Source organism: Musca vetustissima, unplaced genomic scaffold, assembly GCF_032173495.1.
Source record: "Musca vetustissima isolate MV318-11 ecotype Yass unplaced genomic scaffold, APGP_CSIRO_Mvet_v1 utg13860, whole genome shotgun sequence".
Lineage (NCBI taxonomy): Eukaryota > Metazoa > Arthropoda > Insecta > Diptera > Muscidae > Musca > Musca vetustissima.
The window spans coordinates 44,255-61,934 of NW_026878469.1; the positions used below are offsets into that span (position 1 = coordinate 44,255).

At 35.4% G+C, this 17,680-nt stretch overlaps 1 protein-coding gene across 1 annotated transcript; it reads left to right on the forward strand.

Annotated features, from left to right (window-relative positions):
• Positions 1 to 3,992: 3,992 nt before the first annotated feature.
• Positions 3,993 to 15,693, forward strand: LOC133323221 (acyl-CoA Delta-9 desaturase-like). Its single transcript, XM_061532177.1, has 5 exons — positions 3,993 to 4,046; positions 13,995 to 14,247; positions 14,644 to 14,980; positions 15,125 to 15,310; positions 15,378 to 15,693. Exons 1-5 carry the CDS (start codon positions 3,993 to 3,995, stop codon positions 15,691 to 15,693), a joined length of 1,146 nt encoding a protein of 381 aa, XP_061388161.1.
• Positions 15,694 to 17,680: the final 1,987 nt, after the last annotated feature.

Sequence of the window (17,680 nt, forward strand, 5' to 3'; positions counted from 1 at the left end):
ATTAACACCACCAAACAAGTGACAATTTTTTTATGAGATTGAATGAGAATTCATTGACCCAAAATGTTGTATAGACTCAACAATAAATTTAAGTCTACCAAATAAGTTTTAAGCCTATAAAGTGACAAAATAGAATATTTATTTATATACGAATTTTAATGCATAACAAATAAGTATGTACATAATAGAAGTTCATAATTCTGTTCCAAATGCACCATCAGGTCAGAGCAGACCTCTTTCAGACTAAACAATATTCGCACATATCTAATTTGAATATTAAATTAATTCCGATTTATCTTATATTCCGCGATTCCGATTTATACTACTTGGAACATGTGGTAAGCATGAATCATGCATAATTATCGAAATAAAACGTATAGGAATTCTATTTTGTTAGTGTCATTCCGTTTTTTTTTTTTTCATTCACATCCCCTTAGGTCGGTTATTTCACGAAAGGTGTTATATCCTAGGAACTGGGTTCGGAAGCTTGGATAGGCTGGACAATGACAAAGGAAATGTTCTAAAGTTTCGTGGTCTTCTTCACACGCTCTACACCAGTTTCTTGCCTCGCATCCAATATTGTTTAAAGGGAACCCCCCATTCTCTGTGTCAAAAATGTTTTTGATTTAATTCAAATCTACTGTAATTCTAGAATATCCCTACAAAAGCTCAAAGAATTCTTGAAAATCTCAAGAGCTCTTGCAGATATAGCCGATTTATTGTGTCAGCATCAAGTGACGGCAAGAGTGATTTCCCCCCCCCCCCATTCTCGATTTTTTATTTTTAAGATTTTAAATGGGCTGGGAAATGGATACCAATGCTTCTTAAGGTTTGTAACTTGGCACATATATATTTGAAGATTTAAAAAGGAAGAAAAATAATTTACCAAAATTTGTTGTTGTTGTTTGGTTGTTGTTTTTTTGGGTTCAAAGAGAAGTCCATATTTTCGATGGCGGGCATGATAACTCCTCACTGGAACATCGGAATCCGAAAATTCCAACGGTGTTAGAAAGAGGACATGTCTGGCTCTCGTATGAACTAGGATAAAGCCAATCGGTGAAGAATTTCCTTATTTTTTGGAATACCGATCAATCTGCTGATTCGCTTTTTGTTTAGTGTTAAGATTTGTTTCGTCTTATCCTCGTTTGGGTCTCCAGATTGGCAGATTGCACTAAACCAATTCAGACACTCCGTTATAGCCTGAACCTCCGCCTGTAAGATCGTATGTAATCTGGTATGCGAAGTGAAATTTCAATTCTCGGGTTTTTCTATGAAAAAAAAAGAAATTCCCGACTTCCCAGCCAGCTGGGAGCCATCTGCGTAACAACTGTTACCAGGGGCATATTTGCTATTGTTCTGCTATCCCATAAGTCCTTGTCTGGTATTATTGTTTCACATGTTACGACTACTCTACCTATGACTAAGGTCCGACTCAAAATTACTAATATGTGGGCTTTATCTACCCGATCTTGCATGTGGTCCTTCCATTTAAATTTTCCGTCTAGGATGACCCCGCGATATTTAACTTTATTTGATATAGTTTTCACATTGCTTTCAGAAATGGGTTCTTCATACTGTTATATTTTTTTCTTCCGTATTGGACGGATTTACGTTAAGTCTCCTCGCCCAATTATAGGCGATATTTAATACCGTTTCAGACTTACAAAAAAAAAAAACAAGTTGTTATTCTTTCTCCTCAGAAGTATTATAGCGTTGTCTGCATAACAGACGGGTTCAAATCCCTTCTCAGTTAAGACCTTAAGAGATTAATAGTGGTAACCCACAAAAGCGGAGTCCCTTGTCCTACTTTCTCTCTGATATTTATGTCTTTTTTTGCAACAGTTTATCCATCTATTCCTTAGTATGTGACTGACCCAGGCTATGATAGCCTGATCAACTCGAAAGGTCTGTTTGAATTGGATAAGTGTTTCAGTGACGACATTATTATGCATACAACTAAAGTAAACATTTTCTTCTCGAAGGTGCTTTCAAAGAGGTGTACCACCTCTAGCAGAGAAGTTTCCACTGATCTTCCACATTGTTGCTCTTAGTCATTGTGTCGATTGTCCATAATTTTGAGAACGAAATAATTTATGCTTATTGGCCGATATGATTTTGGTGTTGCGTATGGTATGAAGACTACCCTAGCTTCCTGCGTTAAATATGGTGATGTATATGATAGCCTGCCTCTGTCCCAGCTGCTTTGAATAGTGCGAAGCTCTTCAATGCATCATTGTACCATTTGTATATCTGTGTTCGACTAAGGGACGGGTCCCTTGCAGGGGAGCAATGTCAAAACGTAGACTTACAGTACGTTTACATTTAACCGGATTTCGTTAACCCAGTGGGTTTCAATTGTCATTTCCTTTGCACATATGTCAAATAAATCCTCATAAAGTAGGTTAACCCGGTAAAAAGTTCTAATGTACAAGGAGTTTTATATTTAATTTTTTTAAGAACCACTCAAGAACCTCAAGAACCACTTCGGTTAAAAATTGAGACTAAAAATCCTGAAATGGGATGGCATATTTATATGGAGGCTTCAACAAAACTTGGTCTTATATTTATACCCTACATAACTATGTTGTTAGGGTATTATAGCTTTGTGCAGCCCCAAGAGTTTGTAACACCGCGAACTATTGGTCCTAGACCCACCTTTAAGGATGGGATGGATTCTGCCCAATGAAGACCCCTATTGTTTTTGGTAAAGATCGGTTAATATTTAGGGGATGAAATGGACCAAATACTTAATTATTGTCGGTTTTTCTGGTCGCTCTAGAGGCCGCAATTGTGGCCCAAACATCGCAAATTTTTGCATGGAGAAGGGGATCGGTCCAAAGAATAAGCATGTCTGTGTTGATAAAGATCGGTCAATATTTAGCGGGTCAAATGGACCCTGACTTTTGTGTGAAAAATTACAAAATTTGTATTCTATATACTCCTGAAGGACATAGACCCAAGAAGTTGATAGTATATCCAAGAGGAGTGGTTCACCTTTAAATTGATACCAATTATATGGTCGTATGTACTCGGATGTGGGAGTTACACGTAAATATTTTCAGGATCTTACGTATTCATATATTATTTAGTAACATATTGCCACAATAGTGGGGGGAAATATAGCGCTCATCGCTTTGAAATTTTCCTTGAGGGTCCAGGTACAAAACCGAAAATCACAACACACGGTGAAGTGAATCTGGACAAGTAATTAGAAGGGCTGTACAGAATATTGGGATATTCGGAAAATATGTCAATGTAAGGAAGAGGTGCTATTGATCTCTAAACGGCCAAGAGGTAAAATATCACGAAATATTGATCAGGCTCGAAATAAACATAAGCAAAAGTTAAAGTTCTGTAGTAGTTGTGTAGGGTATCATATGGTCGGCCCCGTCCGACTATACTGTTCCGCTCACTGGTTAAATGTTATTTATGCAAATACTACACCATATGTTGGAGGTTATTATAAACCAATGTTTCTTTTTCCTTCCGAATTGAGTCCAGGCATACTTGAGTTGTCATACCACCATTTTAGTATATCACCATAAGTTATACCGCGAATCATTAGAAAACGTGAATTTTATTCAGTTCAAAACATCATCTAATACTAAATCATCAACAAATTGTTCACTTTCAATTTCCCTCAACCGATTGAACATGCAACAGAAGAACAAATAAATTATTTCTTACAACATTTCCACGTGAGGTTATTGTACTAATTACAAAAACATAACCTACATACGTTTTATGTTCGGAAATAAATTGTGTTGTCTGACGCGGAATGAATAATATTTTCAATTACTTTTCTAATATGACATCAATTGGTTTTTGTTTCGTTTTCTTTCTTCTTTCCGAATTACATATAAATAATCGCCTCATTGAATAATTGAATTATCATGCATAGATTTGTTGTTGTAACTTGTTTATATTTTTTATTGAATAAATTTATTTCGATTGCAACGTGACAACTATATGACTGCCGTATTGTCGTGAAAATGTCTAATACAGGAAAACGACAGCAACAACAAATTGCTCACTATCAGCATGTTGTAAATGTGTAATGGAAAATTTGCAATTACAAATATGACATGGAACCAAAATATACTTTATTCCTCGAAGACTTTGATCCAGAAATATACTCATAAACGGCATACGATGTGTATTTTTAGACATCATACATTATGACAATACTCAAATCTGAAGAATTGAGCCAAACTATAAAAACATGAAAAATAAGACTATGCAGTCAATGGATCCATTGAAAAATTTTGTCCAGATTTGTCGGTTTGTGGTTAATTCGCGGTTAAAACCTTCAAAATAGCGAAACCCCTGGAATGTCAAATTTAAACCACTTCGGTTGGAAAATCCGACTACAATTTTCCAATTTTCGGTATATTTAGGAGCTTAAGGAAATTCGGAAAAGTACAGAGCCGTTGTTTTTTTCTCCAAACTGTCCATAATCTTCAACAAAATATGGATCCAATTCAAATGGAAACGTGTCAAAGATATACCGACAGTCGGGCGCCAAAGTCCTATGCTTGATTGCTACCACTTATAGTGCTAGATTTAGCACTTTTCAAACTCGTTTAGCACCAGAAAAAGTTATTTAGCACTTAGCACCTTTTTTAGCATTTTTATTTTTTTTCTGGAATTAGTCAAAATTTGGGGTATTATTTTGATTGACACATTAAAATGTAGCTATGTTTCACGGTATGAGTTTGATTTTCAAATGTTAAAAAATGTCAGAACATCTGTAAACAAGTAAAATATCTTGAAGCTTGGCCGATCAGAACTTCGTATACCCTGCACCATGTGCAGTGTATTAAAATTTTCTAAAAAAAATGGTTAGGTACAACATTTGGTTGCTATATCATTTTTCGTTGGAAGAGCTTCAGCTCGATGTGGAGTTGCATCATCAACCGGGTGTTTGACCCATAAAAAGGCGCCTACTCCTCACAAAAGAGGAACTGAAGCTTTGCAGCGGATCTTCGAATTGGTATTGGAGTATTCTGAGCTTTCCCAAAGAGGAGCTGGTCGACGCTCAATTTCGACACCCAATGGTGCATCATGGTTAAAGCCGTTAGGCGGGAATCAATTTAAAACCCACAGGATTCATAATCGCATGCTGGTAGGTTGTTTATTTGGTAAAATGAAAAGTCAAATTGAGAGGGCCTTTGAATGGGAGCCATGTACAAATCACGAACCTAATCTGAAACTTTCTGGAAAGAAGTTTTTTCACTGGGAATCCGGAATGTCAGATTTAGCCACTTCGGAGTTCGGAAAATGGGTCGCGTACCACTATATAATGGGGTTATATCAAAATAGGGCCTACATCGACAAATTTCGGCAAACATATTTTTAAAAAACAGCCACTTCGGCGAAAAAAGGTTCTAAATCTTAAAAGGGCGCAAATAGGATGGAACCTCTATGTGCAAACCTTCGCCTTGACAATTTTGTGGGGTTTTGGGGAAATTTGACACATCATTAATATCAAAAGTTTCAAATTATGGTCAATATGATGGAAATACGTGTCCGTTTCGTTTTCTAGGGCCTATCACGAAACTTAGACCCACATTGATAATTTTCGCTAGGGAACTTTTTACCTAATGAGAATCAAAAATATTAAAAATTACAACCAATTCTACTAATTTCTCTTATAAAATTTTTATAAACAAAGTTTTGGCAACACTGATTGCTACATCAAATGTTGTCTACAATCCATACCCATAATGATAAACATAAATTCAAATTTTGCACAACATAATATTTTGCCAAGCCTTTTTATTGCCTGTATCTGTATCCCAACAAGGGTCTAAATTTTGAGAATAGGTTAATCAACTAACAATCGTGTAAAATATCAAATTTGATAAAAAATATACACATCGTAATATTTCTTTTAAACTTTAATCTAATTCGAAGATGAAACCCATCGGTCCGCTCGTTCTAGTACCTCCCATACAATGAAATATTCCATACATCATAGCACACTGTCGTCAGCGCCATCTATTGATTGCGTAGATCCAAAAAGAAAGATATTTTAATGAACCTTTCATTATTAGATAGAGAAAGCGATGTACTTTTTATGTGTATCAATAAAATACGAAAAGAGTAAATTTTTATGTATCGATAGGGTGGCGTTTTTAGGAATATTTAGGCAAATTTCAATGGAGCAAGAATCATTTAAAGAATAACTATACCCTACACAACTATGTTGTCAGGGTATTATAGCTTTGTGCAGCCACAAGAGTTTGTAACGCCGCGAAATATTGTTCCTAGACCCACCTTTAAGTATACGGATCGTCATATCTCGGACGGACGGACACACATGTCGATCTAGACATGTGTGTCCGTCCGTCTGTCCATTATAATTTGTAAACACGATACAGGCCACAGTTATGGACCAATCTTCACGAAATTTTGCATGTAGGAGGGGTTCGGTCCAATGAAGACCCCTATTGTTTTTGGTAAAGATCGGTTAATATTTAGGGGATGAAATGGACCAAATACTAAAATTTTGTTCGCTCGTTTTTCTGTTCGCTCCAGAGGCCGCAATTATGGCCCAACCATCTCGAAGTTTTACATGGAGAAGGGGATTGGGCCAAAGAATAAGCAAGCCTATTTTGACAAAGATCGGCCAATATTTAGCGGGTCAAATGGACCCAGACTTTTGTGTGAAAAATTACAAAATTTGTATTCTATGGTGTATATATTTATTTCAGAAGAAAATAGACCCGAGAAGTTGATAGTATATCCAAGACGAGTGGTTGGCCTTTAACTTGATACCAATTATATTGTCGTATCTACTCGGATTTGGGAGTTATACTTAAATATTTACAGGTCCTTGCGTATTCTAATATTATTTAGTAAACTATTACCACACTGGAGGATGGAAATATAGCGCTGATCGCTTTGATATTTTCCATGAGGGTTCAGGTATGGTCAAGGATAACGCCTATAATTTTCGGTGATGATCAGATAATAATTGTGGAAGTAAGTGCACCGAAAACTTAATTTTTTGTGTTTTTGTTTTTTAAGTCGATATACAGGCCACAATTGAAAGCTCAACATCACAACATAACGGACGGTAAAGATAATCTGGACAGCTACAGCCCTCGCCTACTGAATATTATAAATATTTGTTGACATCTAGTCGGTCTAGAGGGTGCAAATATCGCGAAATATTGACCAAGCTCTGAATATAGAACCATAGAAAGTTAGATTTTCGTCGAAGTTGTGTAGGGTATCATATGGTCGGCCCCGTCCGACTATACTGCTCCGCTCACTGGTTTTTTTAACTGCTAATGTTAAATGTGTTAACTTTAAATGCTAATGGTGGGGGAAAAACCTAATATGAGGCAGGGATTTTTTTTTACATTTTTTTAAGGACTAATATAAAGGGTGTATTTTTTAAAGGTCTACAAGTAAAAAAATATCAGTCGGTCAGAGAACAGAGGTCTACGGAATTAAACACAGGTTTTACTATGCGCTTTATACAATGTATATGTTTTTTATCAAAGGGACCATTTTTATAGAGGTACCAGAAGAGGTTGCACTATAGACCCCACACTAGGATTCAATGTAGGTTTAGAGAAATACATTTTCAGCTATTTCACTGTTGACCATTTGGTGTGGGATGTACCCGAAGGTATGGACCGATGTTACATATCTTCGAACATTTGTAAGAAATATTAAAATGTGGAAGTTTGGCTGAAATCCCACCGAGAGCTATTGTGCGCCCAGCCTTCTAAACAGACATTTGTAAATCGACTTCAAATTGTCTAAAACGGATTTGGTCCAAAGAAACATGGGGTATCAATGTGAATATACCCTGTTTAGCCGTAAGGCTGAGGGTATAAAAAGTATCAATATATTAAAATTAATATTTCTTGCAATCTTAAATCTATATAATAAAAAATAAATTCAAATGATTCTATTTTTGATTGACATATACGAAGACAAAAATATTGGGTACAGTTTGAATATTTTTTTTTTACTGAACGGTAAAGTGTAACATATTTGCATATTTGTCGAAAAACCTGACTGATATTCCCATAATTTTTTAATTTATTTCATCATCTATTAATAGATCAATTTATTGGTTTATATTTATAGTATTGGCATTATTTACCTTTGTCTACAGATTTATTTATATTTTCCCATTTCATTAATTAGTCTTATAACGTTTGAAATCATTATTTTATTTTTTTGCGCACTTTTCAACATCTGCAAATTAGGAAATAATTTATTTTTTTCATTGATAACAATTATTTTTATTTTTTTTTTAATTGTATACATATTTAAAACTTATGTATATCTTTATTATATAGGCCGTTTAATTTTAAAATAGTAATCCTCTTCTTCTGACGACTTAAAAATATAAAATTTTCTACTGCAAATGCGAAACCATTATCGCTCTGACATCAATTGTTTGTTAATTTGTTCTCGTTATTAATAATTAATAATTACTGGGCCTAATGAATTACTAATTAATAAATTAATTCAATAATCGTTTGTCGTCGCATCGATTCGAGATACAACGTGACGAAAATTTAAGTACAACTTTTGAAATTGAATTTATACGCAATAGGTGGCGCTGTTAAACAATAACAACTTTCCCCATTTAGGCCTCATCACGTGTACAACGGATAATTCGGACACGTTGTTAAAATTAGAAATGTTTAAAAAAAGGAAAATGGGTTTGATTTACTCCGACTATGGAATACCCTACAATTGTGATTAATTCTTAAATATATATTACGACAAATAAATAAATTGTAATAAGAAGCTATAGACTAAAAATATTTTCTGAAAATTTGAAGATGGTTTATCAACGCCCGTCCGTCTGTCTGATAAACGATCAGGTATTTTCTTTTTAAGGAAACCAATAGACCATATTACTTCGGTCGTAATATGAGGCAAGGAGGCCGGAAGTTATATGGGGACTATATAAAAATAAGCCTAAATTACAACCGCATCGGCTGGGAAATTATACTAGGATTTTCAAAATACCTATAATCGGACAGAAAACTTTTTTGGAGGCTCTGTCAAAATGGACAAATGTGAAAAGTTTCCTGTCAGTATGTTTGATATCCTTTTTATACCCTTCACCACACTGTGGTAAAGGGTATTATGTCTTTGTGCATATGTTTGTAACAGGCGAAAGGAAACGAAATAGGCACATGGTTCTTTTTGAGAATATGCATAGACTCACTTCCTGAGTCGATTTATGCATATCCGTCCGTCCGTCTGTAGATGTTAAATTGTAAACAAAGTACAGGTCGCATTTATGATTCGATTTGGATGAAATTTGGCACAAGTCACTTATTTGGCCCAAGGACGAACCCTATTGAAATTGAAAAAAAAAATCGGTTCAGACTTAAACATAGCTCCCATATATAGTTTCGTCCGATTTAAGGTAAATGTGGCACCACAGTCTCGATACATCCTCCGATTTGCACAAATTTTGCACATAGTACTGAACTCGGTCCAGAATGACGTGTGTTAAATTTCGAGATAATCGGTTCAGATCTAGATATAGCTCCCATATATAGTTTTGTCCGATTTTATGTAAATTGTGCACCAAAGCCCCTATATATCTTTAGATTTGTGGGAAATTCTGCACAGTATACTGAATTGAGTCTAGAATGACTTGTGTCAAGTTTCGAGAAAATCGGGTCAAATTTAGATATAGCTACCATATATATTTTTGTCCGATGTAAGGTGAATGGGGCACCAAAGTCCCTATATATCTTTGGATTTGCACGAAATTTGACATATGGTACTGAATTAGATCCAGAATGACGTGTGTTAAGTTTCGAGAAAATCGGTTCAGATTTAGATATATAGTTTGGCCCGATTTTATGTAAATGGAGCATCAAAGACCCTTCGATTTGCACGAAATTTGGCACAATGTGCTGAATTGAGTCTAGAATGATGTGTGTCAATGTTTTAAGAAAGTCGGGTCAGATTTAGATATAGCTCCCATATATATTTTCGTCCGATTTAAGGTGAATGGGACATCAAAGTCCCTATATATCATTCGAATTGCACGAAATTTGGGCCAGCCTACTGAAATAAGCTTAGAATAATGAGTGCTAAGTTTCGTGAAAATCGGTTCAGATATAGATATAGCACCCATATATATTTTCGTCGGATTTTATGTAAATGATGCACCAAAGTCCCTATATATCCTTTGATTTGCACGAAATTTGGCATAGCGTACTGAATGGGGTCTAGAATGATGTGTGGTAAGTTTCGGGAAAATCGGTTCAGATTTCGATGTATATAGCTCCCACATATACATATATATTCGTGCGATTTTACATAAATGGTGAACCAAACCTACTAATGTTTGTCCGATTAACACGAAATTTTGCACAACGTATCACATTGAGACTTGTCCCAAGGTACGCAGACGACTCTTAATCTGCCCGAATAAAATTAAATTTAGCATAGTTTGTAGAAAGACATGAGTATGTTCCGTCGAGGGAACATTGTCAAGCAATTGTAAGGATACATATGTACAATATACCCAAAGTGGTGAAGGGTATCATATAGTCGGCCCAGTCCGACTTTACTACTTTTCTTACTGCTTTGAATATATATTATCCAGGGGTCTCCAACGTAATGACACCTTATATTGGAGAGTATAATAATATATATTCTTTCAAATAGTAGCGTAACTATATATATACATTAATGCGTTGAAACATATTACTTTATTCACTTATTGAATAATTGAAATTTAAAATTTATTAAATAGCATTATTTGTGGTTATAGTTTTAGTGTGAACATTTTCAGAGACCATTGCGATCGAGACAGTGATATTAAACAGTTCGACAAATGAATTAAACGAATAAAAATTTGAAAACAGTGTAATATCCTTCTGAAGTAAAGGATAGTGTTTGAATTGTATTTGTTACAAAAAAGTGTATTTTAAAGTTAAGTGTAATTTCTGCAAGGTGTGTATTAAATATATGGACTTTAAAAAAGTTTTGTTAAAAATTTATTATTACTATGTGATGCTGTTAAAAAGTTATATTATAAAAAAGTGACAATTTTTTTAATTGGGTCTTTTGCCTTACACTAAAAGATATGTGGTCTATTCCAGTACTTTTTCAATAGTAATGCTAGTAGAAGGGAAATATTTCAAAAACGCTCTCAGATTACAAAATAATTTGAAAAGTTCGGGAACGCAAATCTAGTAAATATGCCAAAATTAGATGGCAATACTTCGAAATCAACATAACAACTGTTTGTCATCAATAAATCTGAGATTCACTAAATTGTCGGAAACAAATATTTCGATTTTTTAAACCTTTCTTCTGATGTTTGCTGTGATAAATTAAGGAATGAAAAGTTTTATTTTTAAAAATTTAGGGTTTGTAAATAATACCTATGTCTACCCACCCGAGAGTATTTTAAATTCATTTTTTGTTCTTAAATATAAGGTGGATAATCCAGTTTGACGACCTCTGTATAGGAAAATCCTTAAATCGGGATGTACGGCTGCTGATTGCAACCGTTCACTCAGAGACATGTGTCCATTGTGTTCATCCTTGGTACCTTAAAAGAGAGATGAAAGATATTGGAAGTTTGAAGAATATAGAAATATGGTTTTTTTAGCCATGTCAAAAACTTAAAAATGCTTAGGATCTTCTTTGGGTCTATTGCGGAGGATAATGCTGGATTATCAATTTCATATTTGCCAAACTGCCTGTGTCTTCTGCCACTCAGCGATGGACACCTACAAAGGATATGTTTAATTTTTTCTAGGTTTTCCTTATCCTCACATAGACCGCAGTAATCTACTCCGTTTATGTCCCATTTTGAAGTGACAGACCTAATCCTGCAGTGACCTGTTATAAACCCTTACAGCGATTTTAATATCTCTCTTTTATAATGGGACAACAGCGAAGAAGTTCTAGGGCGAGAGAATTTTGGCCAGATAGTTTTCGAGATCCTGCATCCAGGTTCGCTTGACCATTTGTTGCCGGCTACCTCGCAGTATTTCAAACGGATTCTGCCAATAAAATAACCAATAGGCGGTTGTACAAATCTCTTAATCGGAAGATTGGACGACTGTAAACCTCCTCGAGCAAGCTCGTCGGCAATCTCATTAGCTGTCATGGAACCTGGAACATAATTTAACAATCCGTCGTATATCACGAAGATCAACCTTGCAGTCACGAACCGCTTTTGAGTTAATAGTGTACGATTTAAAAGCTTTAAGAAACGCATGACTATCGACATATATAGTCACCGGTCCTATGTTATCTGCAGTAAGTGTTTTGACTAACTCAGCCGCTTTCGTTATTGGCAGGATTACTGTGCTACGAAGATCATTAAGTTTATATGAGTTATAGATTTCTAGTTCGCTGCAGTAAACGCCTGCATCAGTACCTTTCTCCATCTTAGACCTGTCTGTAAAAATCGACAGAACGGTCAGAGGTAAAGAGCCACAAGTCCAGGATTCCCTAATAGGAAACATCTAGAAGCCTGAATTTTAACCAGAGAGTCCAATGGTTGGAGGTTGAAGATTGCATTCGAGGCTGTTTGTGATGTGCGTCTTAGCGCTCCAGTTATCAGAATCGAAGCCGATCGCTCTACTGTATTCATTTTAACCAGCAGTATGATGATGATGACCCATTGCCATCATACAAGGCATCCATATGTAACAGTATAATATATATAAGGGAGTACAATCGTGACGTACAGCCAGTGTATGATCTCTGGTTTTAGTACCCAGCTCTTTACCGATAGAATTCTTGCAGGAATGGAGTGACATTAGTCCTTTCTTAGTGCGTTCCTCATCATTCCTATTCCACGTTAATTAGTGATCAAGGATTGTACTACTGAAGAGCACCATTTATGTCTTAGTGGGATTTACGCCATGACCATTGGCATGTTTCCAGTTGGACGGAGTTGAAAGGGCACCCTCCATGATATCGAAAATAGTCGACAGAAACTTCCCATCGACTAGCAAAACTATATATTCAGCATAGACTACAACAGTTTTTTAATATGGTCGTATTTCAGCAGTATCTCATTTATCACCAGAAGCCATACAAGATGAGATAATACTCCTCCTCTGTTGACAGATTTCCTCACGAAATTCTCTCCCACAGGCAAATTGATAATTCTACGTTCCGGCATTCTAATAATCAAATCCGTTAGGAGAGAGAGGGCACCTGAGGTATCGAGAGCAGAATGGATAGCCTCCCGTTTCACATTATTGAAGGTTCCTTTAGTATCGAGGAACGCAGCCAATGTGTGACCGGAGGACTCCATATTATTCTAGATACGTCCAACCACATTTGCGTTTTATGTAGTCATGCTGGGATTTTGCTAATTTTATTGTGGTCGACAGTATTCCTAATATCAGAGTTTAGTAACCTTTCTAAAGTCTTTAGTAGAAAGGAAGAGAGGTTAATTGGTCAGGTAGCGTATGACCTCTTTCCATAGACTAGATATGTAAGAGCAGACATGCCCTAAAAATGTCCTGCAGGATGAGTAATACCCCTTCTTGAGCATGTTGTAGCATGGCCGGTATTATGCCATTTGGGCCTGGGGATTTGTAGGATTAAAAGCTATTTATTCTATACATATTATATAGGTATACACTTTGATGTAGTGTCAATCGAGTCAATTCATGAATCATTGTGTTCCAAATATATATACTGATCAAAAAACTTATCATTTACGTATTTCCTTGTGGAAAATAAATTTTCCATTAGATATATTTTGTCTCACCGGGTTTTTTGGTAAAATCTCCCTATATACGCATTTTCGTTCCTGTTCCTTCTATGCCCATATCAAAGTTCATATTCGTCCAATTTGAATATATAATTGTATAGGAAATTGTTGTTTGGATTCGAAAACCAGTTCATGCATTAATGACACAGGTCATTCTGTAATTAATAAACAAACAAATACATTAAATTAAAATCCATAATAATATAATAAATAATTGATTGATTTATTTACTTACTTACAGAAAAATATGACACCGAAAACAGAAATCCGTAATCAATATGCTGGCACAACAACTGGCATACTGGATGAAAAAGAGGCCGATACAACAGATGGCGGCCTGGCCAAGGATATACAAAAATTAAAGCAAGCCGATCAACGTAAAAGTGAAATTGTTTGGTTAAATGTTGTCTTGTTTGGAATTATTACCATATGGGCTCTGTATGGATTCTATTTGTTCTTTTCATTCTCCATAAAATGGCAGTCATATGTTTTTGGTAAGTTTGGCAATAAGATAGGATACTACTACGGGGAGGTATATGAAAAAAATTACTGGGCAGTTTTTCCACCATAATGAGGATTTTTTTATAATTATTTCCTTTTGATATTGAAAATGATATTTGAAGATTTTGGGGCTGTAATTTGTCATTCCTCCGGCTTTCTGGAAGGCAAACAAAAATTTTTGAAGAAAATATACAATGCTGGTCTATGATTTAACATTTCTTCACATAATGGTCATGATATTTAGAAATTTCTCGGAAGATACAAAATCTTCTGAAAGATTTTTTATCACAGTCCCCATATAAATATCCCGTCAGACTTTTAAGTATTTTGGATCCCCTCCTCCCGGCCTGTTCTGACATAATACATTTTTTTCTTGTTTTCTGTTTTAGCCTTTGCTGTCGCCTACATGAGCGGTTTTGGTGTTACAGTCGGTGCCCATCGCCTATGGTCTCATCGTGCCTACAAATCAAAACCGGCCATGGAAATAATGCTAATGATTTTCAATTGTATGGCTTTTCAAAATTCCATATACGATTGGTGTCGTGATCATCGCGTTCATCACAAATTCTCCGAAACCGATGCTGATCCTCACAATGCAATGCGTGGTTTCTTTTTCTCACACATGGGTTGGTTAATGGTGAAGAAACATCCGGATGTCAAGACCAAGGGGCAAACAGTGGATATGTCGGATTTGGAAAAGAATCCCATTGTTATGTTCCAGCATAAGTAAGTTAAGAAACTATAAAGTATACAAAATATTTAAATTTGAAAATAAATATTAAAATTGGAAATTATTTACCTCAATGGATTTCCATTACCTTTGGAAAATTCCACTCACTGATATTTATTTGTGTTTAAATTTCCTTTCAGATACTATATCCCACTGATGTTGTCATTCACATTTCTATTACCCACGGTGATACCCGTCATATGGTGGGGTGAATCGGTGAAGAATGCCTGGTTTGTTTGTGCCGTTATGCGTTGGTATTTCGTTCTGCATAGTACCTGGTGTATCAACAGTGTCTGTCATTTGTTTGGCAACAAACCCTATGATAAGTAAGATTAAAATTAAATATTTGTTTCCAAATATTTATAAAATTCATTCCTTACCAATCTTTTGTAGAAGTTTCAATCCCGGCGAGAATCCCTTTATCTCCACCATGACCATTGGTGAATGTTATCACAATTATCATCATGTTTTCCCCTGGGATTATAAGGCCGCTGAATTGGGTGGTTCTTCGGCAAATTTAAGTTCCTGGTTTATTGAATTCTTTGCCAAATTGGGATTGGCTTATGATCTGAAAACCGTTTCGCCGGAAACCATAAAGAGACGTGTATTACGTACCGGTGATGGTAATCATCATGTATGGGGTTGGGGTGATAAAGATCAGACCAAAGAAGAGCGTGAATGCGCTGTAATTAGAAATAAATCATCATGATTCATCGACAAATAATCTTTAATGTAAATTAAGTAACAAATTATCATATGATATTATTTTTAGTGAAAATGCATTTATTTAAAAAAAAACTATTGTTTATCCTTTAATTAATAAAAATACTTATAATTTATAGTGCTATAATTATGTATGTATATGTTTGAAATTCATAGACCGAAACGTTTATATCCTTCACCATTAGAATTTCAAATAAAGTAAAAAAAGAATAATGGAATATACTGAAAAATCAATCCAAACAATTATAATTGGTCCCGCTATATACGGAAAATGTCAAATCATTACAAATCATTAAATTGAAATTGATTTTTTTGCGATGTCGTATTTCCTAGAGTCTGAAATACCAAATTACAGGCTTCCTTCTGCTAAAAAATCGGGAAATGCCAACAACATACCTAAAATAGGCCGGGATATTTATATGAGGCTATGTCCGAACATGGACCTTCACTCAATTTTTTTAAAGAAAAACAAGGGAACTGAATATCAAATTACAGCCTTCTTTTTGCTAGAAAATATGGGCTAAGACCACGAACATATCTAAAATAGACCGGCACATTCCTAGAGTCTGGAATACCAAATTATAGGCCTAAAAAATCGGGAAATGCCAACAACATACTTATAATAGGCCGGGACATTTATATGAGTTTATGTCCGAATATGGACCTTCATTCAATTTTTTTAAAGAAAAACAAGGGAACTGAATATCAAATTACAGCCTTCTTTTTGCTAGAAAATATAGGCTAAGACCACGAACATATCTAAAATAGACCGGAACTTTTATATGGGAATAGATTGAAAATATTCTTTGAATAAGCATTTTTAGCCTACAAAATCAGGGATCGATAATTTACAATGTGGTTACAACATACATGTTCTATACCTAAATTCTAAGTTGAGTTCTAACAGTGCCATCAATTGTTAAATCGATTGACAGCGTCCCACATCGAGCAAGCTTCTTCATATCCCTTAATGTCAATATGATCTGGAACAACAACAAAGTCTTACAAAATGCCTCAGAGCTAATTTATAGTCCACGACCTGATTGCTTTAAGTGCCGCTTGACTATCGACAAATACAGACACCGGAACTGAGCACACAATTCCTTGATTAATCACGCTGCTGTCTTTGGAGCTGAACCTGAAGGTTTCTGTGAAGACTTGTTAATAGCTCGAATTTTCGTCTTCCCTATGACATCCTTTCCACTACGATTCCTGACCGCTACTTGAACATGCGAGATCGCAGGCTGAGCTGCTTTCGTCAACAAAGGTTTTTTTGTGGCTGGTTGCTGTTCCATCGTCGATCTCTTTTGGGGCTCCATAGACATAGATTTGTGGAGGACCTAAGGTCAAATATAGCCTCCATTGCAAGGACTTGGTAAAACTTTGGAACAAAATAATCGTTTTTCGTTAATTTGGGCAAAATGATTCATTCTAAGACCGTGTGGTTTTATACACTGATTTAAATTCTAAATATTTCGATATTGCCACCGCTAAATATTCAATTTCGTTAACGGCTTGCAATTTGCTACAATTTCGAATTGATTTCCCTCGTCACCCAACAAAAATGTGTTATCATTCCCATATGATTTAACGATTTTAATTTATCGATAACACTATTATCGTCTACATACAGCTGACGGCGCTGACACACAACCACAAGCGGCTTCAGCTTTTGGACAATATCTGCCACACTGGCATGTAATTGGTTGTAAAAACTGTTAAAAATTGGTACACAATTAGAACCTGACATACCAGATTACAACCAATCCAAATCGATTAACGTGTCCAAAATCCTCAATATAACGAAATTTGGTCGTGCAGATATACTGAAAACTGGACCAATATTATTAATTTTTAGTATAGAGAAACCAAAATATCAAACTATAGATAATTTGGTTGAAAACTTGTATTGTTATATGGGAGCATTAGTAAAACATGATTTGATCTGGTCCATACCTGATATTTTCCTCATT

Coding starts and splice junctions, on each gene's coding strand:
- LOC133323221 (XM_061532177.1), top strand. CDS start 3,993: ATGTCTAATACAGGAAAACGACAGCAACAACAAATTGCTCACTATCAG. Junction 14,248..14,643: donor ATGGCAGTCATATGTTTTTG/GTAAGTTTGGCA, acceptor TTTCTGTTTTAG/CCTTTGCTGTCGCCTACATG. Junction 14,981..15,124: donor ATTGTTATGTTCCAGCATAA/GTAAGTTAAGAA, acceptor ATTTCCTTTCAG/ATACTATATCCCACTGATGT.